General features: G+C 44.8%; 1 protein-coding gene and 4 non-coding genes across 25 annotated transcripts in view; all 5 read right to left on the bottom strand.

The window, feature by feature from the left end:
• The window catches only part of LOC127510574 (uncharacterized), a 28,038-nt gene extending 13,606 nt beyond the window's left edge, over positions 1–14,432 (bottom strand). For 3 of the 21 annotated variants that reach the window (XM_051890195.1, XM_051890213.1, XM_051890202.1), the window contains exons 1-3: positions 10,220–14,431; positions 9,073–9,222; positions 8,886–8,972 (exon numbers count right to left, since the gene is read on the bottom strand). In XM_051890195.1, coding sequence (XP_051746155.1) covers positions 8,886–8,972; positions 9,073–9,222 — 237 coding nt within the window. In that variant the 5' untranslated portion in view covers positions 10,220–14,431. Of the gene's footprint in view, positions 2,544–2,653; positions 2,759–3,432; positions 4,026–4,685; positions 4,896–5,027; positions 5,833–6,527; positions 6,856–6,959; positions 7,436–7,923; positions 8,335–8,664; positions 8,794–8,885; positions 8,973–9,072; positions 9,223–10,219 lie in introns of those variants that run through there. The other 18 variants (XM_051890196.1, XM_051890200.1, XM_051890204.1 and 15 more) reach the window with 17 other exon arrangements.
• On the bottom strand, positions 366–436 carry trnan-guu (transfer RNA asparagine (anticodon GUU)). The gene has a single exon. It is a non-coding gene; the product is annotated as a tRNA-Asn (tRNA).
• On the bottom strand, positions 10,591–10,663 carry trnak-cuu (transfer RNA lysine (anticodon CUU)). Its single transcript has one exon. It is a non-coding gene; the product is annotated as a tRNA-Lys (tRNA).
• On the bottom strand, positions 11,953–12,026 carry trnan-guu (transfer RNA asparagine (anticodon GUU)). Its single transcript has one exon. It is a non-coding gene; the product is annotated as a tRNA-Asn (tRNA).
• On the bottom strand, positions 12,110–12,182 carry trnak-cuu (transfer RNA lysine (anticodon CUU)). The gene has a single exon. It is a non-coding gene; the product is annotated as a tRNA-Lys (tRNA).
• Positions 14,433–19,097: the final 4,665 nt, after the last annotated feature.

The following is a 19,097-nucleotide window of genomic DNA, read 5'->3' as shown; positions in this document are numbered from 1 at the left end:
CAGAGAGCTTGATAGGTTACAAGTTACTGGTGCCCTCCTTATATGAACAAAATCCACATTAGAACACAGCCGGACGTTATTACAAGTGCTCGATGCTGTTTTGAAAGGAGTTTTGAGCAGGACCTCTCTGGAAAACAGGCCTCCGCCACAAAACATGAACATTCCATCCACACGTCATAGCAAACTGGGGCAGATATAAGCTTTCACACAACGCCCGCTGTCTTCTTTTAACCCAAAGCAACTGACGAAGCTGTAAGCGCTAAAACCCGGGGGCCAGAAACCGCCGTGTCGAGCTTCCTAAATGGCACGCCTGCTGAATTCTGCGTCTGCGGTTCCCTGGCAGCATGGCACCGAAAAAGCTCCTTCGTCCCTGGGTGGGCTCGAACCACCAACCTTTCGGTTAACAGCCGAACGCGCTAACCGATTGCGCCAAAGCTGGGGAACAATAGTCTGTTAAGGGGGGGGGGGAAATGGAAGGAGAGGGAAGAAGGGGGAAGAGGGGAAAAAGAGGAAAAAAAGAGAGAAAAAAGAAAAAAAAGGAGAAGAAAAGAGAAGAAAGGGAATTTTATGCCTTTCTACTCCAAAAGTAATGTTTTTGAAAGTATATTTCTACAAAAAATTATTTAAATTTTTTTTTTTTTCTGGTTTCCTATACATTTATATGGTCGAAAGGCTGATTATAAGGTTGCCGGTTCGAATCCCACTGTTGCCAGAAATTAAGGTTGTTTTTTAATGATGTAAAATAGTGTGTTTTATCAGAAATCACATAAATGGTGTCCATATTACTGAAATTATTTCTGCTATGCCATTTTGAAATATAAATGAACATTGTATTAATGGTATATTAATGATTCTTGATATTTACAGTTCTGAGTTTGTGCACTTTTAGCTTTAAATGTATTTCTGCACCAGTTGTTTTATAAAAATATATTAATAGTCAGTCCATTCATTTTTGAAAGCATCCTGACATTACAACATTTTTCACAAGTGCCTATGCTATGCTATGATACAATATATGCCTATACTATGATACTGTAGCAAAGGAAAACACACAAAGAGATAGTTATTTAATCATAACCAAACTTTTATTGTCAATCATACATGGCCAATCATTTATTAATTTCTTGATTCTTTCACATTTTAATTGTTTTAGTCATTATTTTGCATGTGCAACAAAACAGAAAGCAGAACTATACACATAAATAAAACTTAAAAATGTTCATGGCTCTTGTGCATTTTTTGCAAGTGCAAAAGAACATAAAAAAAACAGAACTATACACATAAATAAAACTTTAAAATGTCCATGGCTCGTGTGCATGTTTTTGCAAGTGCAAAAGAATAGAAAAACAGAACTATACACATAAAAAATATTTACAATGTCCATGATTCTTGTGCATTATTTGCCAGTGCAAAAGAACAGAAAAAATCAGAACTATATACACATAAATAAAACTCTCCAGTGTCCATGGCTCTTGTTAAGTCTTTGCAAGTGCAAAAAAAAAAAAAAAGAAAAGAAAAGAAAAGAAAAGAAAAAGAACTATACACATAAATAAGAGTTTTTTTTATTTCTTTTTTTTTATTTCCTCCAACCACTGCTCCTTGTTAACTGTCTCTACGGAGGGGCAGTATACAACACCTTTGTATTGGCTATGCCCAGTCTCAGCTGTCCTAAACTGCCCGCATTTCTTGCATGTGTTGTGCGGCACATGACGGGTCAGTTTTCGAACTGGCGGAGCAGCAGCAGGAGCAGGAGGGGCAGAGGAAAGGCTGACCCTGAGAGCCTGTGGAGCAGCAACCAGGACAGGCCCTGTGAGTCCCTGTGAGGCCATTGGCGTCAGCATCACCAGTTGAGCACCTGGGGGTGGAGCAGGGAAGAGTTGCCGCTGGGTTTGAGGTTTCTCAGCTGGCGGTGACAAAACCCCTGGGGCTGAAGTGATGTTCCTCTTCCTCTTCACCTGTGCCTGGCCCACAGTGCTACTGGGCAGGTGGTATTGGTGAGCCGGACCTGACTGGGGGGGTGCAGATGGGGGGCGCACATTGGCAGGGAGTAGAGGGTCAGCCGCCACAGACAACTGGCTAGGCAGATGCAGCCCTTGCATCAATACTGCACTGTCCTGTCTTTTTACCCTCCTGTTGTGCCACTGAACCAAGGTGGTATGGCTCACGTCCACCAGCTGCAGGGTGGTCTGCTGCATAACAGTCGCATTGGCCAGAATGCGCTGCCTGATTTTCCTGTAGTCCCCCAGGATGAGGTCCCATCTGGACACTGTGCCAGTCCCCTTCTTCTTGGGACTTTTATGGATGGCACAGAGCCTGACAAAAATTGTCTCAATCAGGCGACAACAATCTGGCCACTGGGCAAGTGGGGCAGTGGTGGTGAGTGCGTGCCTCTTCACACTCTCCACCCCTGGAGTGAACTCCTGCCTCTTCTTGGGGGACCTGAACCTCCCGGTGTCCAGCTTGCTCTGGTATCTGGCAGCAAACACCACCCTCTGCTTGTCATAGTCCAGCAGGTTCTGCCAAAGAGCAACAATATTGCTCACCTAAGCAGAAAGAGCAAATGATACAAAGCAAATGAGAAAACAAAACATGTGCAAATGTTAATGTATGACAGGTCAAAGAGGGAAAGTAGAGAAAGTTGAATGATCCTGACCTGCTGGTTGGTGAGGGCCAGAGAGGGCTGGTTCCTAAGCTCCACAAGACACTCTGCAAGGCTGTCGACTCTGTCCATGCCTGGCAAACCAGAGCTATCCAAAGCCTGAACGAAAAAAAACAGAGATGAGCAACATTATGAGGACGGTGAAGTGGGACAAAACACAAATACATATATACATATTCCTTGATGTCTTTTTGTTGACCTGCATCCACTTCACACCCTTGGAAATCTCAGATACTGTTAAAAATCTACAGGTCAGTCAGATTCTATGGGTTTTTCCTAGCATAACAGTATGCATTTACAGTTGCGATACAAATTAAAAAAATATTACATAAAACATAATTACATAACCACAGTGAATAACTCTACATGGCAAATTAAATGTTATGTGCATGTCTTACAAAGCATAAATCTGTATTCAGATTTCAGAAGAATCATTTTGACATTTGTAATCCAAATGTTGCCTTGTCCGTCAACTGATATACACTACTGTAATAAAGATGTAACAAATAAAAATCTTCTTTTAAGACATTAAACAAATAACCATTTAAATATTTAGGACGTTTGGAACGGGTACATTCCAGCAAGATATAAAAATGCTGACTTGTTAAGTAATGTTTTCTCAGTAAAATCAGATGATTTCCTCTTAGTTCAATAGAATGTGAGGGAATACTAGGGAATACCAACATGGTGGCACGGTGGCTTCATTTATTTATGATGTCATAAGCAATCCAGCATTGACATAGATCTGATTTTGTAACATGGTATTTACATACCACAGACTCGTCGGAAGATGCTGAGGCACCTGGCATGGAGGAGGCAGCAGTCAGGGTTGAGGCAACAGCCTGGGTGGACGAGGCAGCGGCCAAGGTGGAGGAGGCAGCAGGCTGGGTGAAGGACGCAGCAGCCAAGGTGGAAGAGGCAGCAGTCAGGGTTGAGACAACAGCCTGGGTGGACGAGGCAGCAGCCAAGGTGGAAGAGGCAGCAGGCTGGGTGAAGGATGCAGCAGCCAAGGTGGAAGAGGCAGCAGTCAGAGTTGAGACAACAGCCTGGGAGGAGGGAGCAGGCTGGGTGGAGAAGGCAGCAGCCAAGGTGGAGGAGGCAGCAGGCTGGGCAGGGGGGGCGGCAGGCTGGGTGGAGGATAGAGACTCAGAAGAGGGCAGAAAATGGGAGGAGACAGAGAAGCTTGGGTCATCGGTAAGACTTGACACAGTAATATCATGTGTTTCATCTTCCCCGAAGCCCTCGTCTTCTTCATCCTCGCCTTCATCCACATCCTCCAGCATGTTTTCTGTTTCTTCTGAGTCGGGGTCCACTACCAGGGGCTTTCCAGTCTGATCCAGGAGGTAGTCAACACCAAGCAGCTCTCCTGTGAAACAAACAAACAAACAAACAAACAAAAAAAAAAAATGCAATGACACAAACAGGACTGGTCAAAAGTTTGGACACATTAATATTTGTAATGTTTTTGAAAGAAGTCGTTTATGCTCATCAAGCCTACATTTGAACAAAAATACAGAAAAGAACAGTTATATTGTGAAATGTTATTGCAATATTTAAAATAATGGTTTTCTATTTTAATATACTTTAAAATATAATTTATTTTATGATGCAAAGCTGAATTTATCATCATCATTACTCCAGTCTTCAGTGTCACATGATCCTTCAGAAATCATTCTAATATGCAGATTTATTTATTATCAATGTTGGAAACAGTTGTGCTGCTTAATGTTTTTTATAACCTGTGATATTATTTTCAGGATTCACTGATAAATAAAAAGTTAAAAAAAGACCAGCATTTCACTTAAAATAGAAATATTTTGTAACAATAAACAGTACAGTTCAAATGTTTGAGGTCAGTATTTTTTTTTTTTTAAATAATATTTTTATTCAGCAAGGATTTCAAGCATTCCAAAACTCAGTGTATGGTTGGGTTTGGTAATGGGATTAATAAAAGAAAATGTTTAGTTAGAACATTGAAAACCCACAAACCAAAAGTATTATGCAGCCAGATAAGGGTAAGACATACCAGTATATTTGGCAGGTGGCCTGAAAGTTGGCACAAAAGGCCGACCAAACACCTTCAGGCTGTTGGTGTTGACGCAGTGGGCCATATCCCCGGAGTAGGTGAGAAGGGACGCTGGCTTGCTGGTCACTGCTGCAGTCCCCCGATCCTGATTCCACCTGTTCAGGCCTTCCAGGAGGTAGAGCTGGAAATTCAGTGCATTGGCACTGGTTCCTAGAAGAAGAACAAGACATTTATACCAATGAAAAAGGACTTGCCATTCAATCTGAATAATGCATAAAAATTATGTAAAAATCTAGAAAAAATTAATTTTTATTTAAAACATCATACATGTGAGACACCAACCTGGAATGAACCTGTTCAGGTGGCAATGAAAAGACTCCAGGGATGTGGACCCTCTGGCACACCGATACCTGGTCAGGATGACCCCTGCCTTTTTGGTGGTGCCTACTTCTGTGTAAAGTGGCACTCCTGGCAAGTCCTGGATGCACTTGACATGGCGTTTCTGCACACGCCAGATGTGCTCCATGCGCACCTCGTCCAGGAGTGGCACACCCATAAGGTCCCTCCCATTTGCCCCTCCCAGCTCCTGCAGCAGCCTCTCAATGAGGCGTATGGTGGCCTCCTCACCACGTGTCCTCCTGCGGCAGTAAAGGCTGAGGTCCTTTTTACTGATGCTCCTGTCCACCAGGAGGTCAGTAATGGCTGGCACACCCTCATGCATCAGCTGTTTTCTTTTTGCCTGCCGCAACAGGCTGAGGTCCCCAGCATCCCACTCAAAGATGCAGGCAGACAGGCATCCCATGAAGGTGGGGTAGAGGGGATGGGCGTCTGTGGTGCAGCCCACGGCCAGCCTTCTCATAAAGTGCCAGATATCCAGCCGTATGTTGAGGTCTGGCCATTGCCCAAACCTGGTCTGCAGCTTGCTGGTTGCCCCCTCACTTATGCAGCAGCCACAGTCCACATACAGCAGAACTGGGGGTGGAACGGCTGCCTGGCGGTAACGCTCCATGACACCAGCCACCATCCTGTTCAGTCCTGGCCCCTCCTGCACTGACAGGACACTGGTCAGTATCTGGCCGACCTCGTTTCCAATGGAGGTCACCCAGAGTGCTGTCCCCCGTCCATGGCCAGCCAGCTTCTTTGTGATCTGGAATTTACAAATTAAACGACACATTCATGATATAAGGTTATCACTGACAACATTACAGTTTTTCTCAGTCGCTTTGACAAATTTTTCGAAACAGTCTTAACATTCTCTAAACTTTAAGTGCAATTGTCACAACTGTTTGCTGGAACATCACCACTCTATTGCATGTCTGCAAAATTTAGTAACTCACCCAAAACATTTAATTCATGCCTCAAAACCTAGTTAGTGTGTCAGTAAATTGTTAATAAAAAAGGTGTTTTTGTGATCGTGTGAGTCACACTGATCAAAATGTTTAGATGTTTTTTGTTATAAACAAATGTCATGGATTTTTTTTCATGGATTTCATGGATTTTTTTTTTTTTACTTTTTGTTGACTAACTGCTTTCTATTCTATACAAGAATATCAGTTTTGTTTGTGTATCACACTAAGCATTTTAAATACAGATTCAGACAGTAGGTAAAATTCAAAAGTCAATACTCTAGTACACACACACACAAAAAAAACATTTGTATTTATACATTACATTTATTTTTGCAGCAATGTGTTACATGTAAACTGAAAATTCTCAGTGGCTTGTTCATCTTATTGTTTTGAGAAAAAAATTAGAATAGAAGCCAAAGTGATAAAAATGTCTATTTTACAGCAGCACATGTAAGAACATGTAAGTTTACTACAGAGTCAGATTATTTTTTACCTTTTTGGTGGAATCCATCTTTAATATGGTGCCAAAAGTCGATGTGATGCTGGCCTTGATATGGTCTATACGGCAGAGGATGTCCCTGCCATATACAGACAGCAGCCAACGACTGGTGGGGATGTCAATAGGCTCTGGAGGCTCCTGGCAGACCACCGGAAAGAGGCTGGGTCGATCCACAAAGTCAGCACACTCCCCAAGATAGTGTGCCAGCCGATTCAGCCATTCCTCCCCATGGTTCTCCTTTAACTGCCTCACCAATCGAGCTGGACTGTTGCCCAGCGTCCGGTCCCTAAGCAGCCTAATGACACGGATGTCACAGGCATACCTGAAATGCACATTGTTGCTGTGATTAGTTACATGTTTATTGGGGGGTCAATTCAGAAGTTTAAGTCTTTAAAAACAACATCTTTTCTACACTGATTTACTCACTTGCGGGTCAGGATCACCCGGAACATTTTCTGGTGAGGCAGGTCAAGCTGGTCCCGGACAGTCTGACTTGTTGACAGATAGTTAAGAGAACACACAGTGCACCTGAGTGTCTCTGTCACCATCAGGTAATATCTGTCAATGTCCAGGACCTTCCGAGCCCTCTTGTGGACACCATAGCCCGTCAGGTTCTTGCCACAAGCTGGGCAGGACACCCTCACCTTCCACAGGTGGTAGGGCATCCACACCATCAACCGATGGGTGAAGAACCGGTCAGGAGTTGGTGTCTGGTGGTAAATGAGAGCTGGGACAGGGGGCTCATACCACAGCTTCAAATCTGGCCGCAGCTTGCCAGAGTGAAATAAAGTGTTGGCAATCCACCGCTGGTCCTGCACAGGGATGGTCTTGCTCATTTCACCTGGCAACCAGAATGAAGCTGAGGCCCCAGCAGGGGCTGGCTGGACTCCTCCAGGCTCCTCCTGTTTGGAAGACAATTTGTTTATTGTATAAATAAAGGCTGCACTAATATACACCACAGCCTGTCCAATAGTGTTTTTTTTTTAATTGCTTTGGTGCAATTTTCATAAGCTCAAAAAAATTTTTTTTAAACTCTTCAAACAAAGATAATAAAAGGGCACTAAGCATTTCAGCGTATTTTCAATTGTGTTAGTATAATACACTAAACCACAAAGTATCCTTTTCACTACCCAAAATAAGTATTTCATCTATATACAGTAAATGTTTCATTCACAGTAACTGCCTTTCATAAAGCTCTTACTATCAAACTTTTGATCTCTTCTCGTTCAGTTTCACTAGAATAAAAGCATGAGATCAGGTTTTGAAAGAATCACTAGCTGTGTGATCAGTGTGGTGTTTTGAAAATGTATGCCTTGCTTGTGATATGTACCTTGTGAAAATAGTACTAAAGTGTATATTAAAAAATGTAAATTGGTGCTGCTATACTCACAGTGGATGGAGCAGGACTGGGGACCCTCACAGAGGATGGAGCAGGACTGGGGGCCCTCACAGAGGATGGAGCAGGACTGGGGACCCTCACAGAGGATGGAGCAGGACTGGGGGCCCTCACAGAGGATGGAGCAGGACTGGGGACCCTCACAGAGGATGGAGCAGGACTGGGGGCCCTCACAGAGGATGGAGCAGGACTGCGGCCCCTCACAGAGAATGGAGATAGACTGGGGGTCCTCATAGTGGATGGAGATAGACTGGGGGTCCTCATAGTGGATGGAGGAGAGGGGCCGGGAGGAGAAGGGCTGGGGGTTCTTGAAGAGGGCGGAGGAGAGGGGCTGGGGCTCCTTCGATCCACTAAATTTGGCTTTATTGAAGCCAACTGGGACCCACCAAACCGTGACTTAGTGAACTAAAAAGAGAAACAAAGCTAATTGCAAAATATCTATCATATTATATCTATATATATATAATATTTATCATATCATATTATATCATATTACATATTATATATATATATATATATATATATATTATAACTATGTTATAAAGTCAATGGAAGTCTATGCAATGTCCTCACTAATATAGTCAAACAAAAATGTGTGTGTGTGTGTGTGTGTAAATGCAAATGGCCTGACTGATCAGTCTGCATGAGCATGCTAGAACCATTATGAAGTTGGCAGGCTGTAGATCCTACCAAACAAACAAATAAGTAAACGTTAATTAGAGATAGAATATTCACCATTGACAAACTTGGAGGGGGCCTCAGGAATGTCCGTGGGGCTGGGGCAGGGGCCGTGTCTGAAGCTTCAGACTGCGGAGGTGCGGCATAAGTTGAAGCGGCAGAAGTTGAAGCGGCAGTGGCAGGCTGCTAAAACAACAGCAGAAGGGAATAAGATGGTGTGAAACAGCATTTTAACAGATATGTGATGCAACATTAAATGTCATTTTCAAATAGATCACCTTAGTGGTATGGAATCCACAGTTGCAGGCCATGGACCCTCCAAAGAGGGTTGTCTGTCCATGGGCCTGCATGGGGCATTTCTCAATCTGAAAAGATAAGAATCATTATTTACTGATATTGCCTGCACCATTGTCAGGTGACCTGCATACTACATAATACGTGATGAGACAGGTAACTTTGCTTTACCTTCTGATAGAGGTCGTACCACTTCCGCTGCCTTGGGGATGGTCTATTTCCTCCTCCAGATGGCCAAACTCCAGAGCTGGCAAAAGCCCTCAACCTCGCCATCCACTCGCCATCTCCCATGGCCTTGTGGCTCTTTGGCTTTGTGCTCATCTAAACATAACATGGAAATAATAGTAAACAAGTGTAGTTTTGCAAGTACTGGACAACTACACAGATTTTGTTTTTTCATTAACTTATAATGATACAACTATAAAACGGTAACACTTTATTTTAGGGTCTTTTAACTAGTTGTTTTTCAGCATGCATATTACTACAATATTGACTGTTAGTAATTATTAAGCACATATTAATGTCTTATTCTGCATGACCATATTCTACATTCTTTATCCTACCCAATACCTAAACATAACAACTAATTTACTGACTAGTAATAAGCAGTAAATAAGGTTTTTTTTTTTAAGGGAAAAGTCGTAGTTAATAATGAATACAAGTTCCCTATACTAAAGTGTTATCCAAACAAATTCATTGAAACAAAAATTCAAGCTAACTAAATGATGGAAAATTAGCAATGGTTTTACTACAAATAAAAATGAAAAAAACAGAATAAGTTAAACCATGGTTTGTTTCACTAACCATAGTTTAACCATGGTATACGTAGTAAAAACTGTGTTTATACAAATGGAAATCAATCCATCAACAAAAAGCCATGATTACTACACTGTTACCACAGTAAAACCATGGTTAATATAAGGGATGACAATATCTAACACTATGACACTGTTGTTTTTTATTAAAACCAAAGTTCAAGCTGACTAAATGGTGTTTAAAATGTTAGATTACATGCAACTTGTGATAACATGACCACAGTTAATAAACACAAACACTGTTACCACAGTAAAACCACGTAACCATCGCGACAGACAGACCTAGCCTACAGAACACGTATTCCTAATAACACCTCACAAAATAAAGTCTTAACATAAACTTAATGAGGATTTCATTCAAAATTAACGTTAGGTTATAGCACTAGCGATTACTAAAAGGAGAAACTCGACAAAACGACTTTGTGTGACGGATGAAAATGTATGAAATATATTGACATTTAATAATATAGTAAACAGAAGGGAAAAAAACATGTATTACTTACTTTGCTTAGTTATAACGAAGTTATTAGTTTTCTGAAGAGCGCAGTGTCGTCATTCCTACAATGGATGTAAGAGCGGTGAGTGGCTGTGTCCATTCTCATCCCGCGACGCGATTGGCTCTCTCACAATGGAGAGCAAGCGGCGTGATTGGCTCCCGTCCAATCTCACAATGGAGAGCGAGCGGCGCGATTGGCTCTCGTCCAATCTCAAAATGGAAACCGAGCGACGCGATTGGACGAGGATAGAGCGGCAGAGACAGACGATCCTGATGCAGGTAGCGCCACAGAGACCGCCGGCGAGCCAGCCAGTATCGCGCTGCTTTACACGCTGGAACCCGAGAAGCTGTTGGGAAGAGAGACAGAGGCAAGAGATACGCCCAACGTGGGGCTCGAACCCACGACCCTGAGATTAAGAGTCTCATGCTCTACCGACTGAGCTAGCCGGGCAGGTGCGGAGCTCGACCGCTGGCTGTTCGCAGTTTTTATCATTGCCTAAATTACCTGCGTGGAGCGGAGCCTCACATTTCGCAGAGGAAAACCTTGTGCGGGCAAAGTCAGGGTTAAGCCTAGGCTTAGAGTTTACTTTGTTTGTTTCAGCCATATCTGTTTCCCGGGGATACAATTTGACCCAGTAGAGCAGGCCAATAATATGCACGACCAAAACCAGGATTTAAAGTTCCGTTTGGGTCTGTCGAGTGAGAGAGCCAAGGCAAACTCCTCCAAATTTCCAAAGGCAAAAGTGAGCCATACAGCAAAGAGTTGGAGGACCCAACCTCCAACCGGACCTGAACATACGAAAACGCCAGCACGTGTAGGCGTATGCCAAATCCATTGACCTCATGCCAGAGAGCTTGATAGGTTACAAGTTACTGGTGCCCTGCTTATATGACCAAAATCCACATTAGAACCACATTAGAACTGCGGCAGGTATAAGCTTTCACACAACGCCCGCTGTCTTCTTTTAACCCAAAGCAGCTGACGAAGCTGTAAGCGCTGTGAGCTTCCTACATGGCACGCATGCTGAATTCTGCGGCTGTGGTTCCCTGGCGGCATGGCACCCAAAAAGTTCCTTCGTCCCTGGGTGGGCTCGACCGCCAAACCTTTCGGTTAACAGCCAAACGCGCTACATATCCGTTGCCGGGGAATACAATTTGACCCAGTAGAGCAGGCCAATAATATGCACAACCAAAACCAGGATTTAAAGTTCCGTTTGGGTCTGTCGAGTGAGAGAGCCAAGGCAAACTCCTCCAAATTTCCAAAGGCAAAAGTGAGCCATACAGCAAAGAGTTGGAGGACCCAACCTCCAACCGGACCTGAACATACGAAAACGCCAGCACGTGTAGGCGTATGCCACATCCATTGACCTCATGCCAGAGAGCTTGATAGGTTACAAGTTACTGGTGCCCTCCTTATATGAACAAAATCCACATTAGAACACAGCCGGACGTTATTACAAGTGCTCGATGCTGTTTTGAAAGGAGTTTTGAGCAGGACCTCTCTGGAAAACAGGCCTCCGCCACAAAACATGAACATTCCATCCACACGTCATAGCAAACTGGGGCAGATATAAGCTTTCACACAACGCCCGCTGTCTTCTTTTAACCCAAAGCAACTGACGAAGCTGTAAGCGCTAAAACCCGGGGGCCAGAAACCGCCGTGTCGAGCTTCCTAAATGGCACGCCTGCTGAATTCTGCGTCTGCGGTTCCCTGGCAGCATGGCACCGAAAAAGCTCCTTCGTCCCTGGGTGGGCTCGAACCACCAACCTTTCGGTTAACAGCCGAACGCGCTAACCGATTGCGCCACAGAGACCGCCGGCGAGCCAGCCAGTATCGCGCTGCTTTACACGCTGGAACCCGAGAAGCTGTTGGGAAGAGAGACAGAGGCAAGAGATACGCCCAACGTGGGGCTCGAACCCACGACCCTGAGATTAAGAGTCTCATGCTCTACCGACTGAGCTAGCCGGGCAGGTGCGGAGCTCGACCGCTGGCTGTTCGCAGTTTTTATCATTGCCTAAATTACCTGCGTGGAGCGGAGCCTCACATTTCGCAGAGGAAAACCTTGTGCGGGCAAAGTCAGGGTTAAGCCTAGGCTTAGAGTTTACTTTGTTTGTTTCAGCCATATCTGTTTCCCGGGGATACAATTTGACCCAGTAGAGCAGGCCAATAATATGCACGACCAAAACCAGGATTTAAAGTTCCGTTTGGGTCTGTCGAGTGAGAGAGCCAAGGCAAACTCCTCCAAATTTCCAAAGGCAAAAGTGAGCCATACAGCAAAGAGTTGGAGGACCCAACCTCCAACCGGACCTGAACATACGAAAACGCCAGCACGTGTAGGCGTATGCCAAATCCATTGACCTCATGCCAGAGAGCTTGATAGGTTACAAGTTACTGGTGCCCTGCTTATATGACCAAAATCCACATTAGAACCACATTAGAACTGCGGCAGGTATAAGCTTTCACACAACGCCCGCTGTCTTCTTTTAACCCAAAGCAGCTGACGAAGCTGTAAGCGCTGTGAGCTTCCTACATGGCACGCATGCTGAATTCTGCGGCTGTGGTTCCCTGGCGGCATGGCACCCAAAAAGTTCCTTCGTCCCTGGGTGGGCTCGACCGCCAAACCTTTCGGTTAACAGCCAAACGCGCTACATATCCGTTGCCGGGGAATACAATTTGACCCAGTAGAGCAGGCCAATAATATGCACAACCAAAACCAGGATTTAAAGTTCCGTTTGGGTCTGTCGAGTGAGAGAGCGAAGGCAAACTGTATGTTAGATATGCAGCATGATGAGCTTGAGATATGATCACAGAGGGTTTTTTCACATAGCCTACCTGACTGAAAGAGCTCATTATTATGCAAGTCATTAGCTCATTATGTGGATCTTTTGTCTTCTCAGGTGTGAATCACAGCATTATTCATGAAGATTCACGCTTCCATGCATACTGTGTTTCTTGACAAGAAATGTCTTCAAAATTTTAAATCTCCCTATTGTTTCATATGAACGAGTAGGCAGGATCATTTTTACATCATTTTGAAGCAAAAATTCTATTCTGCAGCCTCCAATACCCAGACGTCTTGTGAACACAGATTTAATATTTTTTTTTGGCCTTATTTGAGTGACTTAAGTTTTTTGTTTTTTCAATAACCACACATAAACGTTAATCCTTCAGAAATACAAACATGTACGTACATGTTGTTTACATGTTATGGTAGCCAAGTTCGTGCTGAATACAGTGTAATGACACTTTTGCCATTAATATGTTTATGAACAACTGAAAAAAGCACAAATGTCAGGGCATGTCAAAACTTCTCCAGGGCCCCAAAACAGCCTCAGACTCCAGAGGGTTAAAGTCTAAAAGACATCTGGCTTTTTTAGCTGTCCTCCCTAAGCACTGGAAGAGTCTCCCTCTTCATCTTAGGTCCACCCTCACTATTGGCATATTTTTAATCCACTCAGAAGCCCACTGCTGTTGTTTTTAAATGGGCTTCATCATAAATAATCCACTTGGCTATCACAAGATTGTAATTCACTATCAGAAGTGAGTTCTGAGCTCAGGAAAGCTTGCACCCACAAGGAACGTTACAGGGTGAGTACTCCCAAACAACCTTCATTACAACTTCAGTTTGTTTCTGCACAAAAAAAGCATCACAATTTGTCTTGGCATTGTTTTTGTCAACGTGTTTTGTGGCAGGGCCCCAGGTGAAGAATGCGGGCATCGATCCCGCTACCTCTCGCATGCTAAGCGAGCGCTCTACCATTTGAGCTAATGTCCTTGGACGGCAGAGTAAAGATGTCCATCGCTCTCAAAGACACTGGCGAGGAGCGATCCCTAGCATGTGTGCAGGTGCTGCGGCGGGATTTCCATTGGGCACAAAGAAAAGAGACCCTATTTCCTCTGTGCTGGTGACTGGCTACTGTTTTGTTGTAGATTTAAGTAAAAGATTGTGCTTTCATCTTTAAGGCCCTTCTTGGTCTTAATCCACAATATGTGTGTGGACGCTCAAGACGCTACCTCTAGGGTCACTCGGGTTGTGCAGCCAACTTCTCCTCTTCTATTTCCCGCTCTGGCCTAATACATGTGACATTACTCATATTGAAATGTATTTTTTGTTTATGCACATTGTCAACAATATTTAAAATAAAATACTAACATTAAATTAACATTTTTAGTCTTGAAGCATATACATGTTTTTATTCTCTTAATATACACTATATTGCCAAAAGTATTGGGACACCCCATCATTGAATTCAGGTGTTCCAATCACTTTCATGGCCACAGGTGTATAAAATCAAGCACCTAGGCATGCAGACTGCTTCTACAGACATTTATGAAAGAATGGGTCCCTCTCAGGAGATCAGTGAATTCAAGCGTCGTACTGTGATAGGTTGCCACCTGTGCATTAAGGCCATTTGTGAAATTTTCTCACTACTAAATATTCCACGGTCAACTGCTAGTGGTATCATAACAAAGTGGAAGCAATTGGGAACAACAGCAACTTAGCCACAAAATAGTAGGCCACGTAAAATCACAGAGCGGGGTCAGTGCATGCTGAAGCGCACAGTGTGCAGAAGTCACCAACTTTCTGCAGAGTCAATAGCTACAGACCTCCAAACTTTGTGTGGCCTTCAGATTAGCTCAAGAACAGTGAGTAGAGAGCTTCATGGAATGGGTTTCCATGGCCGAGCAGCTGCATCAAAGCCTTACATCACCAAGTGCAATGCAAAGTGTCGGATGCAGTGGTGTAAAGCACGCCGCCACTGGACTCTAGAGCAGGGGAGACATATTCTCTGGAGTGACAAATCACGCTTCTCTGCCTGGCAATCCGATGGACGAGTCTGGGTTTGGCGGTTGCCAGGAGAACGGTATTTGCCTGACTGCATTGTGCAAAGTGTAAAATTTGGTGGAGGGATTATGGTGTGGGGTTGTTTTTCAGGGGTTGGGCTTGACCCCTTAGTTCCAGTGAAAGGAACTCTTAATGCTTCAGCATACCAAAACATTTTGGACAATTTCATGCTCCCAAATTTGTGGGAACGGTTAGGGGATGGCCCCTTCCTGTTCCAACATGACTGCGCACCAGTGCACAAAGCAAGGTCTATAAAGACATGGATGAGCAAGTTTGTTGTGGAAGAACTTGTCTGGCCTCACAGAGCCACACAGAGTCCTGACCTCAACCCAATAGAACACCTTTGGGATGAATTAGAGCGGAGACTGCGATCCAGGCCTTCTCGTCCAACATCAGTGCCTGACCTCACAAATGCGCTTCTAGAAGAATGGTCAAAAATTCCTATAAACACACTCCTAAACCTTGTGGAAAGCCATTCTAGAAGAGATGAAGCTGTTATAGCTGCAAAGGGTGGGCCAACTCTCCATATTAAACCCTACGGATTAAGAATGTGATGTCATTAAAGTTCATGTGCACTTAAAGGAGGCATCCCAAAACTTTTGGCAATTGTCACGCTGGTTGTGTATAAATACGATAGGCAGGTACACAACTCACATAAGGACGAGATCCGACAAGCACAGAACAGAACAAGGAGATTATATAAGGGAGCTAATGAGGGAGAACGTAATCATGGAAAACAGAAGCAGGTGTGGATAGTTAACGAATCAAAATACGCACAATGAGGGCAAATGAACAGAACAAGGCAGGACAGAACTAAATGCAAACATAACCAAAGAATTATCCATAGGTGTGACAGTACATCCCCTCCCTGGAAGCCACGGCCTCCATAGATGGACCAACTGCGGAGGGAGGAGGTTCAGGTGGAGGACGAGGAGCAGGTGAAGGGTAGACAGGACAACAGGCAGATGACCCAGCAGGAGACAGGAGGGGCCAGGGCGGAGCAGATGGTGGGAGGAGCCAAGGAAACAGGAGGGACTTGGAGCAGGAGAAGTAAGGTGGGACCCAGACTACAGCCTGGCAGGCTGCCCATGGTGGAGCCGATGGAGGGAGGCGGCATGGTAGATGAAGGGCTGGCGACACCAGGGCGGCGACTGACTGAGGTGGAGCAGGTGGAAAAGGAGACCAGGGTGTAGCCGGAATGCCGATGAGCAAAGGCGGCTCTTAGGATCCGGCGGGACATGGCGATGCCGACGGCTCTGGCGACTGAGGTGTAGATGGAGATCCAGAAGGACGCAGTGGAGCCGAAGCAACAGAGGACCAAGGTGGAGCTGGAGAGAGTGAGGAAGCCAACGGAGCCAGAGGGAGGAAGGGATGATGCGAAGCCAGAGTAGTGCAGTCTCGTGGTGGGGGCAGGCCGACGAATGACCAAGGCGAAGCCGGAGGGAGGAGGGAGCCCGGTAGAACTGGTGGACTGATGGGCCACGGTGGAGATGAGGGAGGTTGGAGCCAAGGAAGAGCTAATGGACCGACGGGCTGAGGTGGAGTCCTGGTCCCGGAGGCTGGAGGCGGAGACCGGGGATCCACTGACCACGATGTAGCTGTAGACTGGCAGACACACGGCGAGCCCCCATCACAGATGGTGGGCTGAGGGTGAGCAGAGGGGCTGACAAGAAGCAGCGGAGACAAGGAAGATGAATGGGTACTGATGGGAGGAGGTGGGAGAGGGAGGCTGGGTGGGAGTTTGGGACTGGCTGGGAGTACCGAGGTGGTGTGCGCTGCCCCCACACACAATATAGGAGCTCCCAGCATAGGGAGAGACACCGACAGGGGTACGATCTCCGTGATCATGATGGGACAGACAGGCAATTCAGATGATGATGGAAGACAGATTACTTCAGAATAAAAATCTATTAAATCAATTTCCCCAGAGCACGATCCTTGCTCACCCTCAATGGCAGTACAGTGGGCGGGGCTTTCCTCCATGCCCTCGCTCTCCACCGTAAGCTCCCTTACAAGCACGATAGCCAGCTCACAAACCTGATCAGACGGCTCTTCCCGTTCTGACTCCGTGGCAAACTTCAGCTCTGTCGCTCCACTCAGCGATGGCTCGTGTGGTTATTCCGTACCGTGGGATGGCTGCTGGTCGGGGTCTGGGTCCAGAGTGGTGCTGGCGAGATTCTGTTTTCCGAGGCAGATGGTGAATGGCGAGTTGCAGCTCGCCAGCACCCACTCCACAAAGGCAGCGAAATTCGCCCACTTACCTTCTCCGGACAACTTGCGCTCTGCATGTGGCGTTCAAGCTCACCAGGTAGAAAGAGCAGAGGCAGTTGTCCGGGTAGTGTGTATACAGTTTTTTACAATCACTATTTTCAGAACCTTGATGTCATTTTTCACAACTCTAGACACAAAACTCACAACCAATGATCAAAATGCACATTTTTCAAAACTCTAACCCTTTTCTCAATTGCTTGGATACAATACACATAAAACTTAGATCATTTGTTCATTCAACAAAAATCACCTATTCAATATGACACAACTTAACATCAAAGTACTACTATTTCAAAAGGCAATTCACACATTACATTTCAAATGAGTGTCTATTCATTTCCTTACAATGATCTAACTATCAATTGATACAATTGCTCAAAATGATAAGTAACTGTTGCATTACTCTTAATGCATAGTTGTATGGAAACAGACAAACAATCTTCCATGTTTACTGTAAATCATGAAAGTTTCAAGATTCAACGATATTCATTGTCACCAATTAGCGTGGAGCATGAACCAATTAGACTACAATATCCATGGATGTAGCCTAATATTTTATCATAATGCTTCATCAGACACTGTGTCTATGGCCCCAAATACTGTACCACCTTTTCAGACTATTTACAGTATTGACAGTACTGCACTGTATAGATGCAGGCCCTTGTAATTGCTTGTCCAATTCTGCCAACTCGTTACTGATGATTGAGTGCACATTGTGGAATGAGTATATAGTAAAGAGTTGATTGGGATCCAATTGCAAGAGCATAGTGATACGTAACATGGAGCCAGCAGGTGATCCAGGTCACAATGGAGGTCAAGCAGTGGTGGGAGGAAGACGAGGAAGACGTGTTGGTCAAAGGAATGACAGGGGACAGGCACCCCTTCTGAGAGGTGGTCGTGGGCCTCGTTTGAGAGGTGTGGGGGAACGTGGTAGAGGACAGGCACCACTTCTGAGAGGTGGTCGTGGGCCTCGTTTGAGAGGTGTGGGGGAATGTGGTAGAGGACAAGGCCACGGACCAAGACAGCTGCAGCAACAGCATTGTCTAATGAAATTCGGGCAATAGTTGTAGACCATGTCATAAATCATGGCATGACAATGACTGAGGCGGCTACAATGATACAACCAAACCTCAGAAGGTCAACCGTGGCCTCAATAATCAGAACTTTCCGCAATGAGAACCGGTAAGTTATCAGCATGCACTAAACATTATGCTACTCTCAATTGTCAAATGACTGCATACCAATGTGTATCACAGAATAGGTGATGTGACCAAGTGTCTTCTTACTCTAATGTTCCCTGTAGAATTGTGACCAGGCCAAATAGTAGAGACAGAGGCAAAATTCTAACTGACCAACAAGAGAAGGCTGTGGTCGATTTGGTTCGGGCCAGAAATGATATTCGCCTTACAGAAATTCGCCAGCATATCTTGGACAATGAAGACATGTTCAACTATGTGGGATCCATAAGTTTGCCGACTATTGCACGCATACTGAAAAGGCACCAGGTATCTACAAAACAACTATACCGTGTGCCTTTTGAAAGAAATGCAGACAGAGTGAAGCAAATGAGGACTGAGTATGTTCAGGTAAGTTCAGTTTCAAGATGGCTGTTGTAAAAACATTCCCAAAAATTCTACATTGTATAGTAATCTCTAAATCTCTTTCCAAAATGTATTTTTAGAGGGTGATGGAGCTGGATGCTGATGATGACCATCACAAATTCATATATTTGGATGAGGCAGGTTTTAATCTGGCCAAGACAAGGAG

This window comes from Ctenopharyngodon idella, chromosome 4 (genome assembly GCF_019924925.1).
Source record: "Ctenopharyngodon idella isolate HZGC_01 chromosome 4, HZGC01, whole genome shotgun sequence".
Classification (NCBI taxonomy): Eukaryota; Metazoa; Chordata; class Actinopteri; order Cypriniformes; family Xenocyprididae; genus Ctenopharyngodon; species Ctenopharyngodon idella.
This window is presented reverse-complemented; position numbering and strand designations above follow the sequence as displayed.